Consider the following 24,216-nt stretch of genomic DNA (forward strand, 5'->3'; position numbering starts at 1 on the left):
ACAAGACTGCGGATGTGACTACAGGAGATGACCAGACTGCAGATGTGACTACAGGAGATGACCAGACTGCAGATGCGACTATAGGAGATGACCAGACTGTGGATGCGACTACAGGAGATGACCAGACTGCGGATGCGACTACAGGAGATGACCAGACTGCAGATGCGACTACAGGAGATGACCAGACTGCGGATGTGACTACAGGAGATGACCAGACTGCAGATGCGACTGCAGGAGATGACCAGACTGCAGATGCGACTACAGGAGATGACCAGACTGCGGATGCGACTACAGGAGATGACCAGACTGCGGATGCGACGACAGGAGATGACCAGAGACTGCGGATGCGACTACAGTAGGTGACAAGACTACGGATGTGACTACAGGAGATGACCAGACTGTGGATGCAACTACAGGAGATGACCATACTGTGATTGTGACTACAGGAGATGACCAGACTGAAGATGTGACTACAGGAGATGACCAGAGACTGTGGATGCAACTACAGGAGATGACCATACTGTGGATGCGACTACAGGAGATAACCAGACTGCGATTGCAACTACAGGAAATGACCAGACTGTGGATGCGACTACAGGAGATGACCAGACTGCGATTGCGACTACAGGAGATGACCAGACTGCGGATGTGACTACAGATGACCAGACTACGGATGTGACTACAGGAGATGACCAGACTACGGATGTGACTAGAGGAGATGATCAGACTGCGGATGTGACTACAGGAGATGACCAGACTGCGATTGCGACTACAGGAGATGACCAGACTGAAGATGCGACTACAGGAGATGACCAGACTGCGGATGTGACTACAGATGACCAGACTACGGATGTGACTAGAGGAGATGATCAGACTGCGGATGCGACTACAGGAGATGACCAGACTGCGGATGCGACTACAGGAGATGTCCAGACTACGGATGCGACTACAGGAGATGACCAGACTGTGGATGCGACTACGGGAGATGACCAGACTGCGGATGCGACTACAGGAGATGCCAAGACTGTGGATGGGACAACAGGAGATGACCAGACTGCGGATGCGACTACAGCAGATGACAAGACTGTGGATGCGATTACAGGGGATGATCAAGTAGCCATTTTTAACCACTTCAATACCAGGCACTTTCGCCCCTTCGTGCCCAGGACAATTTTGAGCTTTCAGTGCTGTCGCACTTTGAATGACAATTGCGTGGTCATACAACACTGTACCCAAACTAATTTTTTATAATTTTATTCCCACAAATAAAGCTTTCTTTTAGTGGTATTTGATCACCTCTGCGGTTTTTATTTTTTGCTAAACAAACTAAAAAAGACCAACATTTTTGGAAAAAGAAAAAAGTTTTTCTTCGTTTCTGTTATAAAATTTTGTTTTCTCCTTCACTGACGGGCACTGATGAGTCAGCACTGATGGGCACTGATGAGGCGGCACTGATAAGGTGGCACTGATGGGCACTGATGAGGAGGCACTGATATGTAGAATTGAAGGGCACTGATAGGCGGCACTGATAGGCGGCACTGATATGCAGCACTGATGGGCACCGATAGGTGGCACTGAAATGCAGCACTGATGGGCACTGACAGGCGGCACTGATGGGCACTGACAGGCGGCACTGATGGGCACTGACCGGCAGCACTGATTGGCAGTGATAGGCGGCGCTGATTGGCACTGACAGGTGACATTGATGGACACCAATAGATGGCACTGATGGGCAGCACTGATTGGGCAGGTACTGATAGGTGTTAATGCTGGGCACTGATTGGCACTGTGATGGACACTGATTGGCACTATGGTGGGCACTGATTTGCACTGTGGTGGGCACTGATTGGCACTTTAATGGGCACTGGCACAGGGTTATGATGGAGCACTTACTGGGCACTGATTAACGGATTATTGGTACATTTGATGGGGGCTGTGCTGATAATCAGTGTGCTTATTATCAGCATAGACCCCCCTCGGACAGGGAGAGCCGCCGATCGGCTCTCCCTGTCAGCGCGAACCGAGGAATGCCGTTTACCCGCACTTCCTGGTTCATGCGATGATCAGCTGTGGTTGGTCACTAGGGATGAGCCCGATGTTCGAGTCGAACGTAAGTTCGACCAAACATCGGATGTTCTCCGAATAGTGAACAATTTGGGGTGTTCGCGGCAAATTCGAAAGCCACGGAACACCCTTTAAAAGTCTATGGGAGAAATCAAAATTGCTAATTTTAAAGGCTTATATGCATGGTATTGTCATAAAAAGTGTTTGGGGGCCTGGGTCCTGCCCCAGGGGACATGTATCAATGCAAGAAAAAGTTTTAAAAAACGGACGTTTTTTCGGGAGCAGTGATTTTAATAATGCTTAAAGTGAAACAATAAAAGTGAAATATTCCTTTACATTTTGTACCTGGGAGGTGTCTATAGTATGCCTGTAAAGTGGCGCATGTTTCCAGTGTTTACAACAGTCCCTGCACAAAATGACACTTCTAAAGGAAAAAAAGTCATTTAAAATTACTCGCGACTATAATGAATTATCGGTCCTGTCAAGGGCATAGGATCCCCCCACAGTCCATTAGGAGGCCCTTTGGGTCTGATATGAATATTAAGGGTAACCCCAAACTAAAATTAAAAAAAAAAAAATTGCATGGGGTCCCCGCAAATTCCATACCAGACCCTTCAGGTCCCCAAAAACTTTTTATGACAATAACTTGCATATAAGCCTTTAAAATTAGCACTTTTAATGATTCATGTTCGTGTCCCATAGATTTTAACGGTGTTCGCGTGTTCGAACAAATTTTTTGCCTGTTGGCATGTTCTGCTGCGAACCGAACCGGGGGGGTGTTCGGCTCATCCCTATTGGTCACAGCTGATCACATGGTAAGAAGCCTCTGCCAGAGGCTTCTTATCACGATCGGAGATGCAGTGTTTCTGACTGACACGCCGCACTCACGATCGCCGCGCTGCCAGCCCCCGCAGGCGTACGCCGGCATGTTATCCTGCTGGACGTCATATGACGCCCAGTCAGGATAACAGAACCACTTCCCAGCCGTCAATCTGTTATAGGCTGAGCGGAAAGTGGTTAAAATTCTAACTTTCAGCAATGCACAGCTATACAGGGGGGTAAACTACATTGTCAGGGAGGGTTTAGCGTAACAGTGAGTCTACAGGCAGTGTATATTGGCAGAAAGACCTACCTGGCCAGCCGGGTTCACCTCCCGCTCTCAGAGGTCTGGGGGCGGAGCTTTCGGCGGTAGAGGGGCGAGGCTTTTGGTGGTAGAGGCAGGATTTTTGCGGGCCAAGGCGGGGCTCTCAGAAGTCCAGGAGAGGCGATCTCAGCGCTCCCACTCTGCTCTGAGCACATAGACTACATGGGGCGGGGCAGGGCAGGCTCAGAGCACCAGTGGAGCTTCCGGCCCCGCCCCTCCCTGCTGAAAAAGCTTCCCTCAGCCTAAGCGGAGCCCAACAGCACTGAGCTGGGTAGCGGATATCTGACAGAACACCGGCGCCGCACTCCAGCAGGCCGGCTGCGGTGCCGGGGGCTTTATTAGTCCGGGAGGCGGCCGCGGGGGGATGGGTGGGGTTTTTTTGTGCAGGTGGCGACTTTTTTGCCAACCCCCCCATGGCGCCCATGGCACTCGCCATGGCTGCCATACCTTAGATATGCCACTGCCAGCAGTGCCCCCCTTACATCCATGTGTACCCAGCAGAGATCCCCATTATAGCCATGTGAGCCCAGCAGAGCCTGCCCCACCTTTCAGGGTAAAAAGCAACATGGGGAAGTTATGAGGCGGAGTAGGCCTTGCTCTCCTGTAAATTCTGGGAGCAGGGCAATTGTGTAATTGTTTTTTAGGATGCTGGTGGTCCTAGAAACCAGCTACGGTGGGGAGGTAGAGAGGGATCTGCATTGAGGAGATGGAGGCTCATAGCTGGCTGGCAATGGATGCACTGGATGTGTATTACAATACACAGACCAACACATCTACTGCCAACCAGCCAGGACATTTTCACAAATAGTTGATGTGGGATGGTTAAATTATTGTAGCAAGCCTGGTTGTGGCCTATGGGTCCTTGCTTGGAGACCCCTGGTATAAATTGGTCCCTTGCCTCAGCTCCTCAGACAACCATTCTGGGGTCCCATCTCTCTGGATGCGAGCCCAGCACAGTGCTTTAGCCGACCTGTGAGTATAGATCCCTTTATCCCCATGAGGTTTTTTCTCCCCTTACGGGTAGAATATATTAACTAATACTACATATCCATTTGTATTTACAGTTCATTTCTCTACCCAACTCCTGATGAATGGCATATAGCCATGAAACGCATCGAGTTTCCATGGAGTGCTCAGTCAAGTCTGGCTCATCTAGTTACTGGCCCTTATATACCTTTTTATACATTCAAAATTCATTGAGTACTATATAACTATTTATGTGTGTGTGTATCTTTTCTTGTTTCTACAGCAGCTCTGTTGCATATGGTGTACCAATGCCTGTTAATAGGAAATATCTTGTATTATAGCCACAATTAATCATGCTCAAGGTTGATATTTTTCACCTTATTGCCAAATGCCATCTCTATGACATATTACATATTTGTATTTATACATTTTTATCAATATTCAATACTTCTTATGTGTTGTCAAGCTGAAACATATGTATCCATCATGTTCATGCCATGTGTGCATGTGTATGTATATATATGAAAATACTTTTTTTACTTGTTTCATACTTTTGTTACAAATAAACAATGTTTACCAACCATTCTACCTCCACAAGTCAATTGCCTCATTTAAAGTCCCACATTCCTTTCTTATTTACCTGAATCAGGGATGGAGGTACATTATTTGTGCCTCATTTAAAGTCCCAAACTCCCCCCTTTTCCTGGTATAAATTGAAGTATTTCTTCCTTAATGCTAAATAGGAACCTTCTTTTTTTTCTAAGAAAGTTACTTTTTTGCCCTAGGCCTTCTTATGCCCTAATGTGGCCAAGCAAGTACCAATGATAACATAATACAACAGATAAAAAGAACTAGTATGTTCCCACTTACCGTCATTGATTCTTCCTGATAAAGATTCAGCACTGAAGCCAGCGAACACTATGGTGTGCACTGCACCGATTCTGGCACAGGCTAACATGGATGCCACAGCTAGAGGTGACACAGGCATGTAAATAGCCACCCTATCCCCCCTCTGTATGCCATGCTTCTTCAGTGTGTTGGCGATTCGGCACGTGTTATCAAGAAGTTCTCTGTAAGGAAACAATTAGATTACTAGTCTTAAAATGTTGTTAGCATTTTATTTTTCAACAGTGCAAGAACTTGTTAAATGAGTACATTTGTGTTTTTACAAGTGGAAATTCTGGTCAATTTGTTAATGTTTCTAAACATATCCCCCAAAATACCAGACATCACAAAATCAATGAAGTGTCAATAAATATTAAAGATGACTTTCAGGTGTGGATATGTTATACATACAGTAGTTACTTCGGTCCAACTTGGTGCAATATAACTATGTACCATATATACGATACCTGGCTAATGCCCTAGGAAGCTGGAAATCACTGAAGCAGGCACTGCTACTCCAGTGATCCCTTTTTGCTTCCAGGTCCCACTGCTACATTCTTAACGCGGGAGGTCAACCACTCGGCATGGGGAGGATGAGGTGGAGAGTGTGACATCACTGTCCCTCCTTCATTTTACCTGGCAGATTCACTGATAAGTTCACCTGGACCAAGCTGTGTTGGAGAACATGTTTGCATGTCAGCTCAGGGAGCCATGCTAAGCTGTAAGTCCAGGTTCACACTAGTGCTGCTGCATAATTATGCGTTTTTGTTTTTTTTTTTCACACATTTTCATGCTTCCGGCATTATTTTGTAGGAGGAAGTTACTTAAGCCTTGTACACACGAACAGACTTTCCGATGGGAAATGTGTGATGACAGGCTGTTGGCGGAAAATCCGACTGTGTGTATGCTCCATCGGACAATTGTTGTCGGATTTTCCGCAGACAAATGTTGGATAGCAGGTTTTAAAATCTTCTGTGGACAAATGTCTGTTGGATTTTCCGAGCGTGTTTACACAAGTCCGTCGGACAAAAGTCCAAAGTACAAACACGCACGCTCGGAAGCAAGGACGAGCCAGAAGCGGTCGGTCTTGTAAACTAGCGTTCGTAATGGAGAATTAACATTTGTGAGGTGACAAATTATGAAATCTCAAAATGCAGCGCACATTCTCTTCTTCTTTAAGGGGATAATAATGAAGTTGCTTCGCTGGTGATACTGATGGAGTTGTTGCAAACGTATTTTCAAAGGCTTTTTTTTTTTCAGGTGATATCAAGAATAATATTACTTTTTTTTAATTTTATTTTTTTGGTGCAAGTTGCCACAACCCCATTATCCCGTAGTTTATGAGATCAAAGATACAGCTATGTTGGTGTCCCTTGTCAATTTTACATTGTATTTTTTTAAATGTAACTGCCCACTCCCAAAATGTAATTTGAAGTAAAACACATAGCCAAATATTATTCTCCACAATTTTTTTTATTGTGCATTAAAAAAAGAAAACAAATAAAATTAGACATGCTATCTGCCAATAGAACTTAACCAAAAAGTGCATTCTATGCATCCAAAAATATAGAAAATATACCAAATAAAATCATTATTCAACCAAAAAAATAATGTCAAAGTAATAACTCCAAGGCCAATAATAAATAACACGTTATCTCCTCCGATTCTGCAACATGGCTGGTTGATGAACGGCCGTTCAGAAACAAACTGAAAAGTGCAAAATGAAAAGTGCGAACTAAAAAGTGCAAATCAACACTCACCAAACTTCTACTAACACGAAATTAGCAGAAGGAGCCCAAAGGGTGGCGCTAAAGAGCTGAAAAACAACGTAGTACGTCACTACGTTCGTAATTGTTGGCCAATTGTGTGTATGCAAGACAAGTTTGAGCCAACACCCTTCGGACAAAAGTCCACGGTTTTGTTGGCCAACAATCCGATCGTGTGTACGAGGCTTAAGTGTTAAACACAAGACCCTGCCAAAAACACATGTGCATGCACCTCTCATATTTTTTTCATGACACTGAAGTGTATAAGGCCAAAACACACAATGCTGCACCAAAAGAAGCACATTCAAAAACTGCACTGCATCTATGTTGCATTGATGTGAATGGGCACCATAGGAAATAATGTGATTTCTATTGTCGTGCAGGAGAGCTCACACTAATGTGAGCAAGGCCTAAAGCTGGAGGCTGCTGCACATTTGGCAGTGCTATGAAGCCTAGTATCGCTGAATGCTGTTATCTCCAGAAAGAGGAGCTTTCCCTGGAACAAAGAACTTTTGTTGTCCTTTATAAAGCAGTTGGATGCCTGCACACTTTATGCTGTATTAAACAATTTTAAGAATGTAATCTATGTTGCCTCTGCATCCATCACCACAATATTTAATATACAGTATATTATACAGTATATTCTATAGGAGAAATGGAGTAAAGTAAATGGAGGGCACCTTATGTTACCTAAAACATAATTTAGATGTAATTTGCTAACCTGCACTAGGCAGATGTCAGCTTAAATTTGATTGGTTGTTGGAAAATACTAACCATTCCCCTCCAGGTCCAATTATATTGTTACTTTTTTATTTTACTAGTGTTTGGGCTAAAAACACTTGCATATTTTGGTGCATTGCATGCAGTAATAACATTTCTACTTAATGTGTAACCAAATGTTCTTAGTGTGACTTTGTGTCCCTTGTTTTTATGTTCTTCTGAGCAGGTGGAGGCACAAATCCTATCTGTTGTATAAACATAACAATGTATCCAAGCTTTGTATTTAAGTATACCCCTCTGTTTAGTTATCGTTGTGACAGCAGATACAAGTTTGGGTACTTTCTCCAGGATGATGATGCAATAAAAAACTGGATTATATTATTACAAATCTGTGGCATTCTGCCATATGAACTAATTTTGGTTCATGTGAGGACCAACCTTGTATTTTTTTGTTATTTGGCAAAAAGTAAAAGTCACAAACATTTTACCCTATGCATAGAGTTGCTCTCAGATGAACATAAGCAGAACATAATTAATACTGAACACATACACTGTATGTGTTGTCAGCTAGTGAGTGTTTACTGGATAAACAAAGCAGCAAAAGTCAATTCACTTTTGGAGTCATGCAATCTCTTAGGCCTGGTTCACACCTATGCATTTTTTCACGTTTTTTTCAGTTTTGCAGAAACACACTACAGTCCATTTAACATGGTTTCCTATGGATGTAGTTCACATCTGTGCATTTTATGGAAAGGGCCATGGTCTTTTTTTCTGGTTTTTGGTTCCATAGACTTCAATGGATGAAAAACATGTATTGAAAAACACAAAATGCACCTGCAATATGCAAACTGCAACCTGCATAGGTGTGAATCAGGCCTAAATCAGCTAAACAAATTCCTGGTACATTAACACAGAAGGTATGCAAAATCTTACAGTCTGTCTTCTTTAAAAAGCAGCCACAGCCTGAGTAGCAAAGTCTGTCCCCTACCAGCATGCTGCAGCAATGGACCCTTGCTATTTGTCTGGAAGCAACCCTGCAGAGTCAGACCTACAGCTCTGCAATCAGCAAAACTCATGATCCCTGCTGATTGGAGAACTTTTCAGTAGCTCTAGCCTAGCAAGGGCCATGTTGCATTCTAAAGAAATGAAGACTTTGCGTAGCTTTTGTTTTGATATACCTGGAATGCATTGGCTGATTTAAATTGAAGGTTTAGCTGGACCTTCAGTAATTAAATAACCACTTAAGAAGTAGACCTCTCTTCTAAACAACCAATAATTACCTGTCCTGTTACCCGAGCCTACCAAACTTTGAAGACCAAAGCTAGCTGAAAGGTAATATTGGATGTTGGCATCCCCACACTCTGTTAAAGTGTCATTACACAAAAATAATCAAATTCTGTCAACACCTGCTGTATTACATTGTGTTCATATTCAGTCACCTGTTGTATATGTTGTAATATGTTCACCGATTTATGTGGGACATTATAATATATGTATGTACACATACAGTCAATATTGACCAGGCCAGAATTCAACTGACAATGGTTGATTTGTCCAACTGAATTTTAACATAGCAAGGGGACAGCTGAAGGCCCTTTGATGTGTTAATCTTATGCAAGTCTATTTGAACATTTCAAAGGGTGTTCAGGTGGTATCTGTTAATCTAATCTAATTACACATATCTAAGGGGACTTGTTGATGTTGATATGCGGGAGTGCAAATTGGGGTGGTTTATGACTGCAGCTGTTCACGGCTGGGAGTTGTCTATCTGAAAGACTAAAGTATATAAAAGACCTGAATGGAGACGGCCAATCAAATTGCTCAGCCATTCAATATCTAGTGAATATAACACGGCATTCAGTCTATAGTTTTAGTTAGGCTTGTCTGTGTATGCACACACAGACCTAGGAGATGGGTCTCTGAATTATATACTCTGTCGGATTTTTTTGTCATCTGTGGACTTTGGACTTTGTTCTGTGTTGGAAGTAAATAAAGTGCATCTCTCTGGAAGAATTGGGTTGCTGCGGAAGAGTACTTACTAATTAATTATCATACCCACGATACCACGATACTATCCACCCAATACATATACCCGATCACTACATCACCCACTGGAGCATTTGTTGTCTGTAGTCTGCAAAAATCCTGCTTTTGCTCCCTTCTTCTTTGTGTCCCTCCTGCAGCGTGAGATTGTGTAGACCAGCTGTTAACATCTACTGAGCATGCTCCAGTTTCAGTTCATTTTCTAAGCTGTTCATTTGCTCCTTTTCCTTATCTCTGCAGCCCATTTGATTATAGAGTCACACATGTGTGTGTATACACAGTGGTAAATACACCCCCCCCCTTCCTCCATGTCTTCATGTTGCTAAACATTATGGGGGCAGGATAGAAAATGGTGATTGATGGAGGCTTCACCTCCCTGTTAGTCCCAGCACATACACACTATAGATAAGAGCTGTAAAGACCTGACACAGCCTGTGATTGGCAGAACCTCCTCCAGATTGCTTTACAGTGTGATCAAAGTGAAAGCTATTGTCAGTTAATATAAACTCCGCCTACACCATGTTATTGAAAAAAATTATAAACATTTGTCTTGAAATATAGATTTATATAACTTTAAAATACTTTGTTGCTAATAATTATTTATTTTAATTCTCTATTCTGAAAGCCTTTTTTATGTCATGTGACTGGCATAGCACCAATCAACACGGTGTAGACACAGATTCATACATCAGAAGAATACTAGAAACTCCTCCCCCAGAGCTTTCCCTGAGGACAGGAAAGACTTGGGAAATGTCATATGACCTCTGAGCAGCAATGATTAAATAAGGTACTTTTTTTAATTAAAATGTTATATTAAATACAGTGGCATGATCTTTATACATAAATAAAAGGGATGATGGCAATTTAACATTGTATGTTTAGTATCACTTTAAATATTAGTTTTGGATGGACTAGCCAACTAAAATAGTGTTTGTAAACCTACCTATTGTTGGAAAAACTCTATGAGAAAAGGGTGGGTAGCCTAGATGTACTATAACATACTTATGTGTTTGCAAAGCAACCTGTAACCAAGTGTACAATACTGATTATGTGGCAGGGTGTTACAGGAATGCCTTGACTTTCTTTAAAAAAAGCAAATATAGGAAACAATATCTAGAAAGGACCATGATAAAGAACAGACTGTAAATTGCTAAATTATAAATGCAAGCAGTCAGCTAAGCCACTTATTCTTTTGTTTAGCAGAAACTGTACTATGTGGTAAGAATACATAAGTGGTTATACATACAACAAAAATATCACATTTGATGAACCTTTGCTTTATGGAGGGCCCCCAACACTGTAATTTTTGTCTCTATAACGTGCTCCTACTTTGTAGCACCCTACACATAATGCTAGGAAAAAGTGCTAAGTATAAGTATAAATTCTCAATTTATCCACACACCCAGAGTACTATTTTAATTTTACTAATACTGTACTTCATGGAAAGCTGCAATTTTAAATATGATAAGTGCATTTACAAATATACTACTTATATTTAATATTCTAGTAAGTGTATACAGCATTGCAACCATTCAGTGCAGTTTAAAAAGCACATGTGCCCAGACTATGTGCATGAACGAGGCATAAAAAACACTTCAAAACAAGCCCTGACTAACCTTTGTACCTATAGACAAGGTGGAGAAATCAGCCTTCAAAATTCACAACAGAAGAAGTGAAATCAAAGCTCACCTCTTGTTATTTTCAATTGCAATTGCAGAAACTTTGTAGACTCACAACCCTTGAAAGCTAACCTTTTCCCCTTTCTCCTGAAATCACATCAGCATACAGTTATGCATGCTGGTATGAAATCATCGTACATTCTTTAGTTAAACAAACATTTTTTTGCTTTACTTACAACTACTGTTATTCACTTCCTAGTTTCTTTGAGCTACTGTGATGTAACCATGGCCTCGCAGAGGCATACTTGAAACTTCCTGTCACATGTTCCAGGAGGCAATAACTGAGTTCTAGCCGGAAATCCAGGAAATACACGTAGATGGATTTATCTCTCTTGGATAAAAATTGCCACCATGAAAAGAATGGGGAGGAAGAGGAAAATAAGGTACAGAAAGGCTAGAATTATCCAAAAATATCTGTTTGTGGATTGCCGTTACTAAACATTTCTAAAGGTACCTTTGTTGTAATTTTTATGATAAAGGGCAAGTTCATCTTTAGACCCCGTTCACACTTGAGCGTTTTCCAGCTTGAAGCTAGACCCTCAGAAACGCCCAACAAGCAAAATCCTATTAATTTCAATGGCCAATTACCACATTTGAGCATTTTGTTGCCTGTACAAAACGCCTGTCACTCAAAAGAGTACATAAGCTACTTTTTAGGCAGATTTGAGCATTTTTGTCCCCATTGATTTCAATGGAAAATGCCTGAACAGCGAGAAATTTGCATATTTTCAGACGTTTTCAGCCCAAACAGCATCTCCCCTCCCCTTTTCTAGCATTTCTCCACACCCTACACAGGTTTCTATTGGCCACAGCAAAAACGCCTAAATGAAAAAATGCCTATAATATTTGCATATCTGCTCAAAAAAAAGCTCAAAAATCTCTGGGAAAAAATCGATTAAAAAATGCCTGAAAAAACTCAGCTCAGGTGCTTGTAATCTATTAGAACTGAATGACAACCAACTTCAGAGTCTCTGATGAGATTTTTGAGGATCAATTATTTCAAAGTCCACACAGCCAAAAAGGTTAGTGAAGTCTTGTTTTAGAGGATCAGGAAACTTTTAAACACAGCTTTCTGAAAGTTTCCTTATCCTTTTTGCTCCCCCACAACACTGACCTTATCTATGCCACCCTTCTCCCCACAGCTGCATAATTGCCTAATTCTTGCACCAAGTTCAGATACATCCCACCTCCATGTTTACCTCTGGCTGACCAAGCCTCTTCCTTTTGCTATCTGGACGTGAGCAGTAAAACTCTATAGAATTCTATTGGCTGGCCTCACAAACCAAAACGAATTTCTCAGTTTTGTTGGACTGGAACAGAGTTCTTAATGTTTCACTGGATAATGGTTGGATATATTGTACTTCCCCATCCCTGGAACCATAATAGACAATAGCTTGGCTTTTCTGCTCACAAGTTTTGGGCTGAGATATTTGTTGAAGGTCACTAAATTCCCACACTTAGGCTTTGTACACACAGTTCGATTGTTGTACAACCGAGCGTCTGCCCCAGGGGAGATGTATCAATGCAAAACAAAGTTTTAAAAACGGCCATTTTTTCGGGAGCAGTGATTTTAATAATGTTTAAATGTTTAAAGTGAAACAATAAAAGTGAAATATTCCTTTAAATTTCGTACCTGGAGGGTGTCTATAGTATGCCTGTAAAGTGGCGCCTTTTTCCTGTGTTTAGAACAGTCCCTGCACAAAATGACATTTCTAAAAGAAAAAAAGTCATTTAATACTACCCGCGGCTATAATGAATTGTCTATGAGAGAAATCAAAAGTGTTAATTTTAGAGGCTTATATGCATGGTATTGTCATAAAAAGTGTTTGGGGACCTGGGTCCTGCCCCAGGGGACATGTATCAATGCAAAAAGTGAACAATAAAAGTGAAATATTCCTTTAAATTTTGTACCTGGGGGGTGTCTATAGTATGCCTGTAAAGTCACACATTTTTCCCGTGTTTAGAACAGTCGCTGCACAAAATGACATTTCTAAAGGAAAAAAAGTCATTTAAAACTACTCGTGGCTATAATGAATTTTCGGGTCTCAGCAATACAAATAAAAGCCATTGAAAAAAACGGCATGGGGGTCCCCCCAAAAATCCATACCAGGCCCTTTGGGTCTGGTATGAATATTAAGGGGAACCCCGAACCAAAATGTAAACAAAATTGCGTGGGGGTCCCCCCAAATTCCATACCAGGCCCTTCAGATATTAAGGGGAACCCTACACCAAATTTATTTTAAAAAATGGCGTAGGGGTCCCCCTCAAAATCCATACCAGACCTGAATTTTAAGGGGAACCCCGCGCCAATTTTTTTTTAAATGGCGTGGGGGTCCCCCCAAAAATCCATACAAGACCCTTATCCGAGCATGCAACCTGGCAGGCTGCAGGAAAAGAGGGGGGGCAAGAGAGTGCCACCCCTCCTGAACCGTACCAGGCCACATGCCGTCAACATGGGGAGGGTGTTTTGGGGTAGCCCCCCAAAGCCCCTTGTCCCCATATTGATGGGGACAAGGGCCTCATCCCCACAATCCTTGCCCGGTGGTTGTGGTGGTCTGTGGGTGGGGGGGCTTATCGGAATCTGGAAGCCCCCTTTAACAAAGGGACCCCCAGATTCCGGCCCCCCCATTTGAAATGGTAACGGGTACATTGTACCCGTACCATTTCACAAAAAAAGTGTCAAAATGTTAAAAAATCACAAGACACAACTTGGGACAAGTCCTTTATTCAAAAATGAAAAAATAAAAATGTCCCACGAAGTCCATTCATCTTCTTCTCTCACTCCACCGGACTGAAAAAAAAAAACCTAAACCTGCACGCCGCCACCGATCCACCTCCATGGGAGGCACCCGCTGTAATGACTGTCCTCTCAGGTGACAGTTCTTTTATAACTGAGGGCGGGGCCATGCGGTGACTTACCCAGGTGACCCCGCCCCCCTCTGACGCACGGGGACTTCCCAATGGCTTCCCTGTGGTGTCAGAGGGGGCGGGGCCACCCGTTTACGTACCCTGGTGACTCTGCCCCCTCTGACGCATAGGGACTTCCCAATGGCTTCCCCGTGGCATCAGAGGATAAGGGTTTGGTATGGATTTTGAGGGTGACCCCTACACCATTTTTAGAAAAAAAATTGGCACAGGGTTCCCCTTAATATCCATACCAGATATATAATAGACAGTAAAAACTACCAACCCGTGCAATTGGAAGCTGGTTAAACTAATATAGATTAAGGAGCAGCACGTTATAATGGTGATGAGAAATAAAAAACAATAATTAACTAATTAATTGCAAACCGCGCTCCCTGTAAAGTGCAAGTGCAGATGACACACTCTAATGTAAACAAAGTAAATGTTGTATATATAGTGTCAATAGTGATAGTCATAGGTAAATATCACCTAAGTGAAAACAGCAAATAATCAAACATCAAAATTGAAAAATCAAAAACAAATCAAGTGAAAGCAACAGTTCAAATTCAAAATGAGTTCAAAAAATTATATTCAAAAAATGATGTTCAAAAAAGTGTTCAAATAATGTTGAAAATTGGACTCCTGGATGAATCCTCCTGGGGTTCAGCAAGGCATCAGACAACAGTAATCCACCACCACCACCGGCCACACAGCCTATCACAATCTGGTGAGTGACTTTTTTTCCTTTAGAAATGTCATTTTGTGCAGGGACTGTTCTAAACACGGGAAAAATGCGCGACTTTACAGGCATACTATAGACACCCCCCAGGTACGAAATTTAAAGGAATATTTCATTTTTATTGTTTCACTTTAAGCATTATTAAAATCACTGCTCCAGAAAAAACGGCAGTTTTTAAAACTTTTTTTTGCATTGATACATGTCCCCTGGGGCAGGACCCAGGTCCCCAAACACTTTTTATGAAAATAACTTGCATATTAACCCTTAAAATTAGCACTTTCGATTTTTCACGTTTGTGTCCCATAGACTTTAATGGTATTCGAACAAATTTTTTGCCTGTTCGCATGTTCTGCTGCGAACTGAACCAGGGAGTGTTCGGCTCATCCCTAGTAGTGACGTGCTATGAGAGTATAAAGAGGAAGTTCATTTCTCAAGCACCACCCTTTGGACCCCTTCTGCTAATTTCGTGTTAGTAGAAGTTTGGTGAGCGTTGATTTGCGATTTTCAGATCGTACAAAACAAATGCCTTTTAAAATACGCTTGGCATAACTACATCGGTATCACCAGCAAAGCAGCTTCATTATTATCCCATTAAAGAAGATAACATTTCATCAATTGCAGCGTCACGAATGTTAATTCTAGATTACGAACGGTAGTTTAACGATCTGAAAATCCGCAGAGAGTTTGTCTTAGGAATTTTCCCTTCTAATTTTTGTAGGAGGCCTTATGCCTTGTACACATGATACGAAAATCAGAAGGGAAAATTTGTAAGACAAACTCTCTGCGGATTTTCGGATCGTTAGTACGGTGCTTTCGACAGACGATTTTACTTTTTAGTCAGACAAAAGCTGGATGTGCAGACTATAAAATTTTTGTCAGATGTGAACTCAACGTCTGATTTTCGGATGGTCAGTACAGAAATTGTCACACAAAAGTCAAAAGTACAAACACGCATGATCAGAATCAAGGAACGACCCAGAAGAGTTCGGTCTTGTAAACTACCGTTCGTATTCTAGAATTAACATTTGTGATGCAGCAGATGATGAAATGTTGAAATGCAGCGCACAATTCTCATCTTCTTTAATGGGATAATAATGAAGCTGCCTTGCTGGTGATACTGATGTAGTTATGCCAAATGTATTTTAACCGCTTCAGCACCGGAAGATTTACCCCCTTCCTGACCAGAGCACTTTTTTCTATTCGGCACTGCGTCGCTTTAGCTGACAATTGCGCAGTCGTGCGACGTTACACCCAAACATAATTGATGTCCTTTTTTTCCCCACAAATAGAGCTTTCTTTAGTTGTTATTTGATCACCTCTGTGGTTTTTATTTTTTGCTCTATAAACAAAAAAAGACAGACAATTTTGAAAAAAAAGCAATATTTTTTACTTTTTGCTATAATAAATATCCCCCCAAAATATATAAAAAACAAATTTTTTCCTCAGTTTAGGCCGATATGTATTCTTCTACATATTTTTGGTAAAAAAAATCACAATAAGTGTATATTGATTGGTTTGCACAAAAGTTATAGTGTCTACAAAATAAGGGATAGTTTTATGGCATTTTCATTATTAATTTTTTTTTTTATTAGTAATGGCGGCGATCTGCGATTTTTATCAGGTCTGCGACATTATGGCGAACATATTGGACACTTTTGACACTATTTTGGGACCATTGTCATTTATACAGCGATCAGTGCTATAAAAATGCACTGATTACTGTGTAAATGACACTGGCAGGGAAGGGGTTAAACACTAGGGGGCGATCAAGGGATTAAGTGTGTCCTAGGGAGGCTAGGGAGTGATTCTAACTGTGGGGGGGGGGGTGGGCTTCCACTCCCATGACAGCGATCACTGCTCCTGATGACAGGGAGCGGTGATCTCTGTCATGTCACAAGGCAGAACGGGGAAATGCCTTGTTTACATAGGCACTTCCCCATTCTGCAGCTCCGTGACTCGATCGCTGGGAAACCGGCGGACATCGATTCCGCAGGTCCCGCGGGCACGGTCACGCTGTACGCGGCAGGCGGGTGCGCTAGCCCCACCAATTAAAGGAGACTTACAGGTGACCACCGATGCCATTGTGCTGACATATATTGGTGTGCAGCGGTCGGCAAGTGGTTAAAAGGCATTTGTTTTGAACGATCTGAAAATCGTAAATCAACGCTCACCAAAGTTCGGCTAACACAAAGTTAGCAGAAGGGGCCCAAAGGGTGGCGCTTGAGAAATGAACTTCCTCTTTATACTCTCATAGGATGTCACTACAGTACATTTGTGTTTGTCAAACAACATTTTTCGGATAGTTAGTATGCTAGACAAAATTCTGCACACGTGCTTTTGAAAATAATCAGACGCTCGGTCGGTCAACAATCAAACCGTGTGTACGAGGCCTGAGAAAATACAAATGAGAATGGAATTAGAAGATCTGGACAGGATTTACTGGACTGGATATGTGTCCTATTTTGTTTCTGATTTTGATGTGAAAATAACTGCATGTTAGCACAAATGTGTACATAAAACCGGCACTGCATGGTAATTATTCTCATATGTTTCCCAGTGCTAGGGTTCAGAATGCTAAATCCATCTCTTAGAAAACTCTTTAATGTGTATAAACATTGTATTTTCGGGAAAAGAAATTCTAAAGATTGAGTTATAAATCACTTGTACTTGGCAGCTTCCTTCCTGTCTTCTAGGAACAAAAAGTATAATCTAGGTTTAATGGCCACTTGTGTGTAGAAGATTGCTAAGGCAAACCAAAAAGAAACACAGAACAATTTCATGTAACTGTAAAGACCCTTACACACCGTCGGACTTTCCGACGGGAAATGTTCGATGAGAGGCTGTTGGCGGAAAATCCGGCCGTGTGTAAGTTCCATCGAACAATTGTTGTCGGACTTTCTACCAACAAATAATGGCTAGCAGGTTCTCAAATTTTCCACGGACAAATGTTTGTTGGCGGATTGTCCGATCGTGTGTACACAAGTCCGTTGGACAAAAGTCCAGAGAGTCCACAGAGTACAAAAACGCATGCTCGGAAGCAGAAGCGGTCGGTCTAATAAACTAGCTTTCGTAATGGAGAATTAACATTCGTGACGTGGCAAATTATGAAATCTCGAAATGCAGCGCACAATTCTCTTCTTCTTTAATGGGATAATAATGAAGCTGCTTTGCTGGTGATACTGATGGAGTTATTGCAAATGGATTTTCAAAGGCTTTTTTTTTCTAGTGATATCAAGAATAATATTATTATGTTTTTTTTTGTTTTTTTTGTGCAAGTTACCTCAACACCATTATCCTGTAGTTTTTAAGATCAAAGATACAACTATGTTGGTGTCCCTTGTCAATTTTACATTAAATTTTTTTAAATGTAACTGCCCACTCCCAAACTGTCATTTGAAGTAAAACACATAGCCAAGTATTATTCTCCACAATTTTTTTTATTGTGCATTAAAAAAAAAAAAAATTAGACATGCTATCTGCCAATAGAAATTAACCAAAAAGTGCATTCTATGCATCCAAAAATATAGAAAATATACCAAATCAAATCATTATTCAGCCAAAAAAATAATGTCAAAGCAATAACTCCAAGGCCAATAATAAATAACACGTTATCTCCTCCGATTCCGCAACATGTCTGGTTGACGAATGGCCGTTCAGAAACGAACTGAAAAGCACAAAATGAAAAGCGCGAACTGAAAAGCGCGAAATGAAAAGCGCAAATCAACACTCACCAAACTTCTACAAACACGAAATTAGCAGAAGGAGCCCAAAGGGTGGTGCTAAAGAACCACGTAGTACGTCTAGTATGTCACTACATTCGTAACTGTTGGCCAACATTTGTGTGACCGTGTGCATGCATGACAAGTTTGAGCCAACACCCTTTGGACAAAATTCCACGGATTTGTTGACCAACAATCCGATCCTGTGTACGAGGCATTAGTGCACACAAAAACAGCCTAATAAATATTTTTACCTTAATTTAAAGAAGTTATTTCCAACTTTCTCCACTTGCCCTCACCATCTTTCCTATACTACAACCCTTATGCCGCGTACACACGAGCGGACATTACGGCGGACTTTGCCCGGCGGACTTTTCGATGTACTTTCCGACGGACTTTCTGAATGAACAGACTTGCCTACACACAATCCACCAAAGTCCGTCGAATTCGTACGTGATGACGTACGACCGGACTAAAACAAGGAAGTTCATAGCCAGTAGCCAATAGCTGCCCTAGCATGGCTTTTTGTCCGTCGAACTAGCATACAGACGGCGGACTTTTCGACTGGACTCGATTTCAACGGATAAATTTTAAACAAGTTTCAAATCTAAGTCCGTCCAACTTTTGAGAAAACAAAGTCCGCTGGAGCCCACACACATCGAATTGTCCGACGAAATCCAGTCCGCCGGGCAAAGTCCTCCGTAATGTCCGCTCGTGTGTACGCGGCATAAGGGCAGCCAGAGGCCTTCTTCACTGGCCACAGTCTACACAGGCTTTGAGGTTCTACAATCAGCTTACTGAGCTGACAAGCCTTGGAGTACGGCATGCATGTGGATGTTCTCCATAGGCCATAATAGAAATGCCTTCTTACTGCAGGTTAATGCTGAACCACATACATAGACCCCAGAGCCCTTTTACTAAGAATGAGCTTCAGGCCCAGACACATCTGCACTGCTGAAACCAAAGTAACTCACCAGTGATATTCATTACAATATACATTTTATGGTGTGTAAAGAGCTGATCTAGAAGAACTAAAAGCATGTAAGGTATTTTATTTGCATAATAAGTTATTTGTCATTGCTAGCATCTGAGGGTCAGACCCTAGGCTAAAAACAGTGAAGGTATAGCAACTGTAGCAACTGCTTGTGACAGGATCAAACTAGCTACCCGCCAAACCTATCTTCTATTATCTTTAAGCATTTTCCTAATAGGGGCACCTTTTCCCCTACATTGAACGTAGAGCGCAATGTTATAAATACACTGCACTTTTTAAGCTTTCTGCTGCACTAACTTTACAAAAGCAAACAACATCAAAGCTATTATGCCTTACATTTCAGCTTATTTTTTTTACTGTACTGTTTTTTCAACTTATGTTATGTGTGTTAAAGTAACAAGGTCATTTCCTTCCATAGAAGTCATATGAGATTACTATACAAACACAACGTAGCATACTTTAAAACATACATAATAACAGCTACTATAAAATGCAACACATAGTAGGAATTTGCCCTTCTTCACACCGCCGCAACTTCAAAGTCGCACAACTTTAAATCCAACATCCCTGTGCGACTTCATCACGGCTTGCATACAACTTCTTTAACAGAAGTCAATGCAAATCTTGCTGAAGTCGCACCAAAAGTAGTGCAGGAAACTTTTTCTTGACTTTTCACCGATTAAACGGTTCTATTGACATTAATGGGGCGCGACGTGTCATGCGACTTTGAACTCATGGCAGTGTAAACCGGGGCTAAAACTGAAAAACAGGCGTCATATCCTATTTGTTTAGGTAAGAATGAAAGTGATTGTAAAGGTTTTTTTTAATTTAATAACAAACATGTTATGGAATAAAACCATGGAATAACGTACTTACAGGATGTCTCCAACTTACAAGAAGACTTCAATGCACTGTTTAATTGGGAAACTATGTGGCAAATAAGGTTTAGACCCCTTTCACTGCCTCTCAAGCCGCCCCAGTGTGAAAGCCTGAGTACTTTCACACTGGGGCGGTGCGCTTGCAGGACAGGAAAAAAAGTCCTGCAAGCAACATCTTTGGGGCGGTGCGGGAGCGCTGTATACACCGCTCCTCTACCGCCCCTGCCCATTGAAATGAGTGGGCACCGATGCCGAAGCGCCTGCAAAGCAGTTCGGCAGTGGCGCTTGATGGTTGCTAGTAACCCTTTCCTCGGCTGCTAGCAGGGGTTAAAAACATTCCGCTAGCGGTCGAATAGCGCCACTAAAACTAGCGGCGCTTTACCGCTAACGCCCCCACCGCCCCAGTCTGAAAGGGGTCTTAATGTTGATAAATGTAAAGTTATGCACGTGGGGACTAAGAATATACATGCATCATACATACTAGTACATACTAGGGGGAGTACAACTGGGGGAATCCGTAGTGGAGAAGGATCTGGGGTTTTTGGTAGATCATAAGCTCAATAATAGCATGCAATGCCAAGCTGCGGTTTCCAAAGCGTCCTTTGTTGTATTAAGAGAGGTATGGACTCCAGAGAAAGAGATATCATTTCCCCCCTGTACAAATCATTAGTAAGATCTCATCTGGAATATGCAGTTCAGTTTTGGGCACCAGTTCTCAAAAAGGATATCGGGGAACTGGAGAAAGTGTAGAGAAGGGCAACCAAACTGATAAGAGGCATGGAGGAGCTCAGCTATGAGGAAAGATTAGAGGCGCTGAATTTATTCTCTCTTGAGAAGAGGAGATTAAGGAGGGGGGATATGATCAACATGTACAAATACATACGTGGTCCAAATAGTGAACTTGGTGTTGAGTTATTCACTTTAAGCTCATCACAGAGGACAAGGGGGCACTCTTTACGTCTAGAGAAAAAAGATTTCATCTCCAAATATGGAAGGGTTTCTTCACAGTAAGAGCTGTAAAAATGTGGAATAGACTCCCTCCAGAGGTGGTTCTGGCCATGTAAGTAGATTGCTTTAAAAAAGGCCTGGTTTCTTTCCTAAATGTACATAATATAACTGGGTACTAACATTTATAGGTCAAGTTGACCCAGAGAATATCCAATTGCCTCTCTGGGGATCAGGAAGGAACTTTTTTACCTGTGGTAGCAAATTGGATCATACTTTGCTGGGGTTTTTCGCTTTCCTCAAGATCAACTGTGGGTATAGGATTGTGTATATGGGATTGTATAATTTATTTATTTTTTTATTGGTTGAACTAGATGGACCTGTGTCTTTTTTCAACCTGACTAACTATGTAACTATGTTATTCTTACCTGTTCTGTGCAATGGTTTTGCTCCGATCCTCCTCTTCTGAGGTCCCTTGCTGGTACTCCTGGCTCCTTCTGCCTCTCTGGTGCTTCATGCATGCTCAATCCCAACCCTCACTGTGTAAGTCTATTAACACAGACAGTGCGGCTCCGCCCTGCCCCCTGCTCCTTAATCACTGGATTTGATTGGAATCAGCAGGAGTCGATAGCTCCTGTTGCTCTCACTGAATTCAGTGTAGAGGGGGAAAAAAAGCAGCGCCACTGCTCTCGGGCACAGTGCTGGACTGATATTAGGCTCAGGTAAGTATTTAGGGGATGGGGGGGGGGGGGGCTGCACATAAAAGGTTTTTATTTTTACCTGAATGCAAAGAATGCATTCAGGTAAAACAAAAATAGCCTTTACAACAACTTTGAGAAATGTTTTTAAAACCATTAAATCATTTTATTGTTATCCATGCATCTTGAAGGTCTTGCATTGTTCTGTCTTAGTGATACAGTTGCTAAATATCAGTGGCGGCTGGTGTTTTTTTTTTTTTGGGTGGGGTAGCAAACAACCATCCCCCCCTCAGTCAGCCCCGGTGGCAACCACCCCCCCCTGGGTCAGTCGGTCATCCAGCCCGCACTTACCCCATCTAGGTTCCGGGCGGGCAGCGCTCCTATGGGCGACGGGCGGGCGTCTCGTCCTCCTCTGCATCACGGCGGCTTCCGCCATGGGTCTCCTCACTCCTCCTCCTAGGTGTCCAATAGGATTGCCTGTCCTTTCAGCCAATCGGATGATGGGTCTCAGGACCTGCTTCCTGATTGCCCGGGAGGAGGATCAGTGTGAGAATAGTGAATATTAATTGGGTGCAGTGCTCTGCACCCTGAGCCCATCCTTTTTAGAAGTCAATCAGAGCCTCTTACTCTAATCACGTGCTTAGAAACCCCCCCTCCCCATTGGAATCCATGCGTCCTGCACCCTGCACGTAGATTAGGGCAGATGCATGGAATGGGGGGGGCGGCGCCCCTGCGCCCCTAATGGAAGGGTCACCACTGCTAAATATGCTATAAGCAGAAATTAAACCATGAATTAATTATTTGGGTGGTTAAACATAAAATTGATATAAAAATTGGGAATATGGTTTGGTGGCCCTTTGCTCCAGAATTTTCTCCTAGAAGACCTTAAGGGCGCTTTCACACGGGGCGGATCAGTGATGATCTGCCCCGTGAACACCCGCTTGCTCAGCGGGGATCGCTCTGCCGATCCCTGCTGAGCAGGAAAATGACAGGTCCGTCGCTGCACACTGTGCAGCGACGGACCTGTCAGAGTGCCGCTCTCCCCTATGGGGGATCGGATGATGACGGACCGTAGAGTCCGTTGTCACCCGATCCGTTCTGATCCGAAAACGGATGGAAAAGTAGGGTTTTCCTCCGTTACACTTTTCGGATCGGAGCTGGTCGGATGTCAGCGGACATGTCACCGCTGACATCCGACGCTCCATAGGGATACATGTATGTCCGTTTTTCATCCGAAAACGGAAGGATGAAAAACGGACATACGGATCCCCCATGTGAAAGAGGCCTAAAGCTAACAAAACTTCATCTGGGCTATATCATTTCTTAAAAGAATATGCAAACCCAACATTTCATATTCCTGATATGTGCTTGCTGTACCATGTACTTGTATGAAAAAAGTATCCTGTTCTCTTTGTATGGCTTCCTTTGTGTGAAATTCTTGGTGTTCCTGCCAGTCCCTCTGCTTTCCTATTAAAAACTGACCACACTAAGCAGGAGAACACATTGAGGTCAGCTCTCTAGCTATGCTGAGAACTCAGCCTGCGCTCCTCCAATGCTCAGACTTGTCCTGACACTCCCTCCCCACCCGACATAGCCTTTTACTAGAAAGTTTAGTGTGCTTCTGTTTCTCCTCCCCCCAGCTCTTATGCAGCTGAGAACAGAGGGAATGTGATCACTTATAAAAAAAAAGGGGGGACAAATGTATTTATAATGTTTTTGATGTATTATATATTTCTTTCATTTCTAATTTATACTTAATGGGTTGTTTTACAAGCTGAGGGTTTACAATCACTTTAAGGAGTCTAAAACGTACTTGTTTATGTTGGTTTATAAATTATTTAATTGTGGTGTATTTTAGTATTGCATTTATGTTTTTAGGCTGCTTATTAAGTCCATAAATATGCATACTTCACAAATGCATATCAATTATTTTCAATACAGTTTTTGGGGACGAACAAACAAATCTGTTTCATTCCTATGAAATGGCATTGACTTTAAAAATCCCAGCCAGTATCAAGTTTTAAGCTCTAACTTTTGATAGAATGAAAGGTTAATACACATGGCAGGTTTGT

General features: G+C 42.2%; 1 protein-coding gene across 1 annotated transcript in view; it reads right to left on the reverse strand.

The window, feature by feature from the left end:
• The window catches only part of ACSS1 (acyl-CoA synthetase short chain family member 1), a 217,073-nt gene that overhangs the window by 111,763 nt on the left and 81,094 nt on the right, over positions 1-24,216 (reverse strand). Inside the window, exon 3 of the mRNA XM_073627979.1 lies at positions 5,045-5,244. Coding sequence (XP_073484080.1) covers positions 5,045-5,244 — 200 coding nt within the window. The remainder of the gene's footprint in view (positions 1-5,044; positions 5,245-24,216) is intronic.

Source organism: Aquarana catesbeiana, linkage group LG04 (assembly GCF_042186555.1).
Source record: "Aquarana catesbeiana isolate 2022-GZ linkage group LG04, ASM4218655v1, whole genome shotgun sequence".
Taxonomy (NCBI): domain Eukaryota; kingdom Metazoa; phylum Chordata; class Amphibia; order Anura; family Ranidae; genus Aquarana; species Aquarana catesbeiana.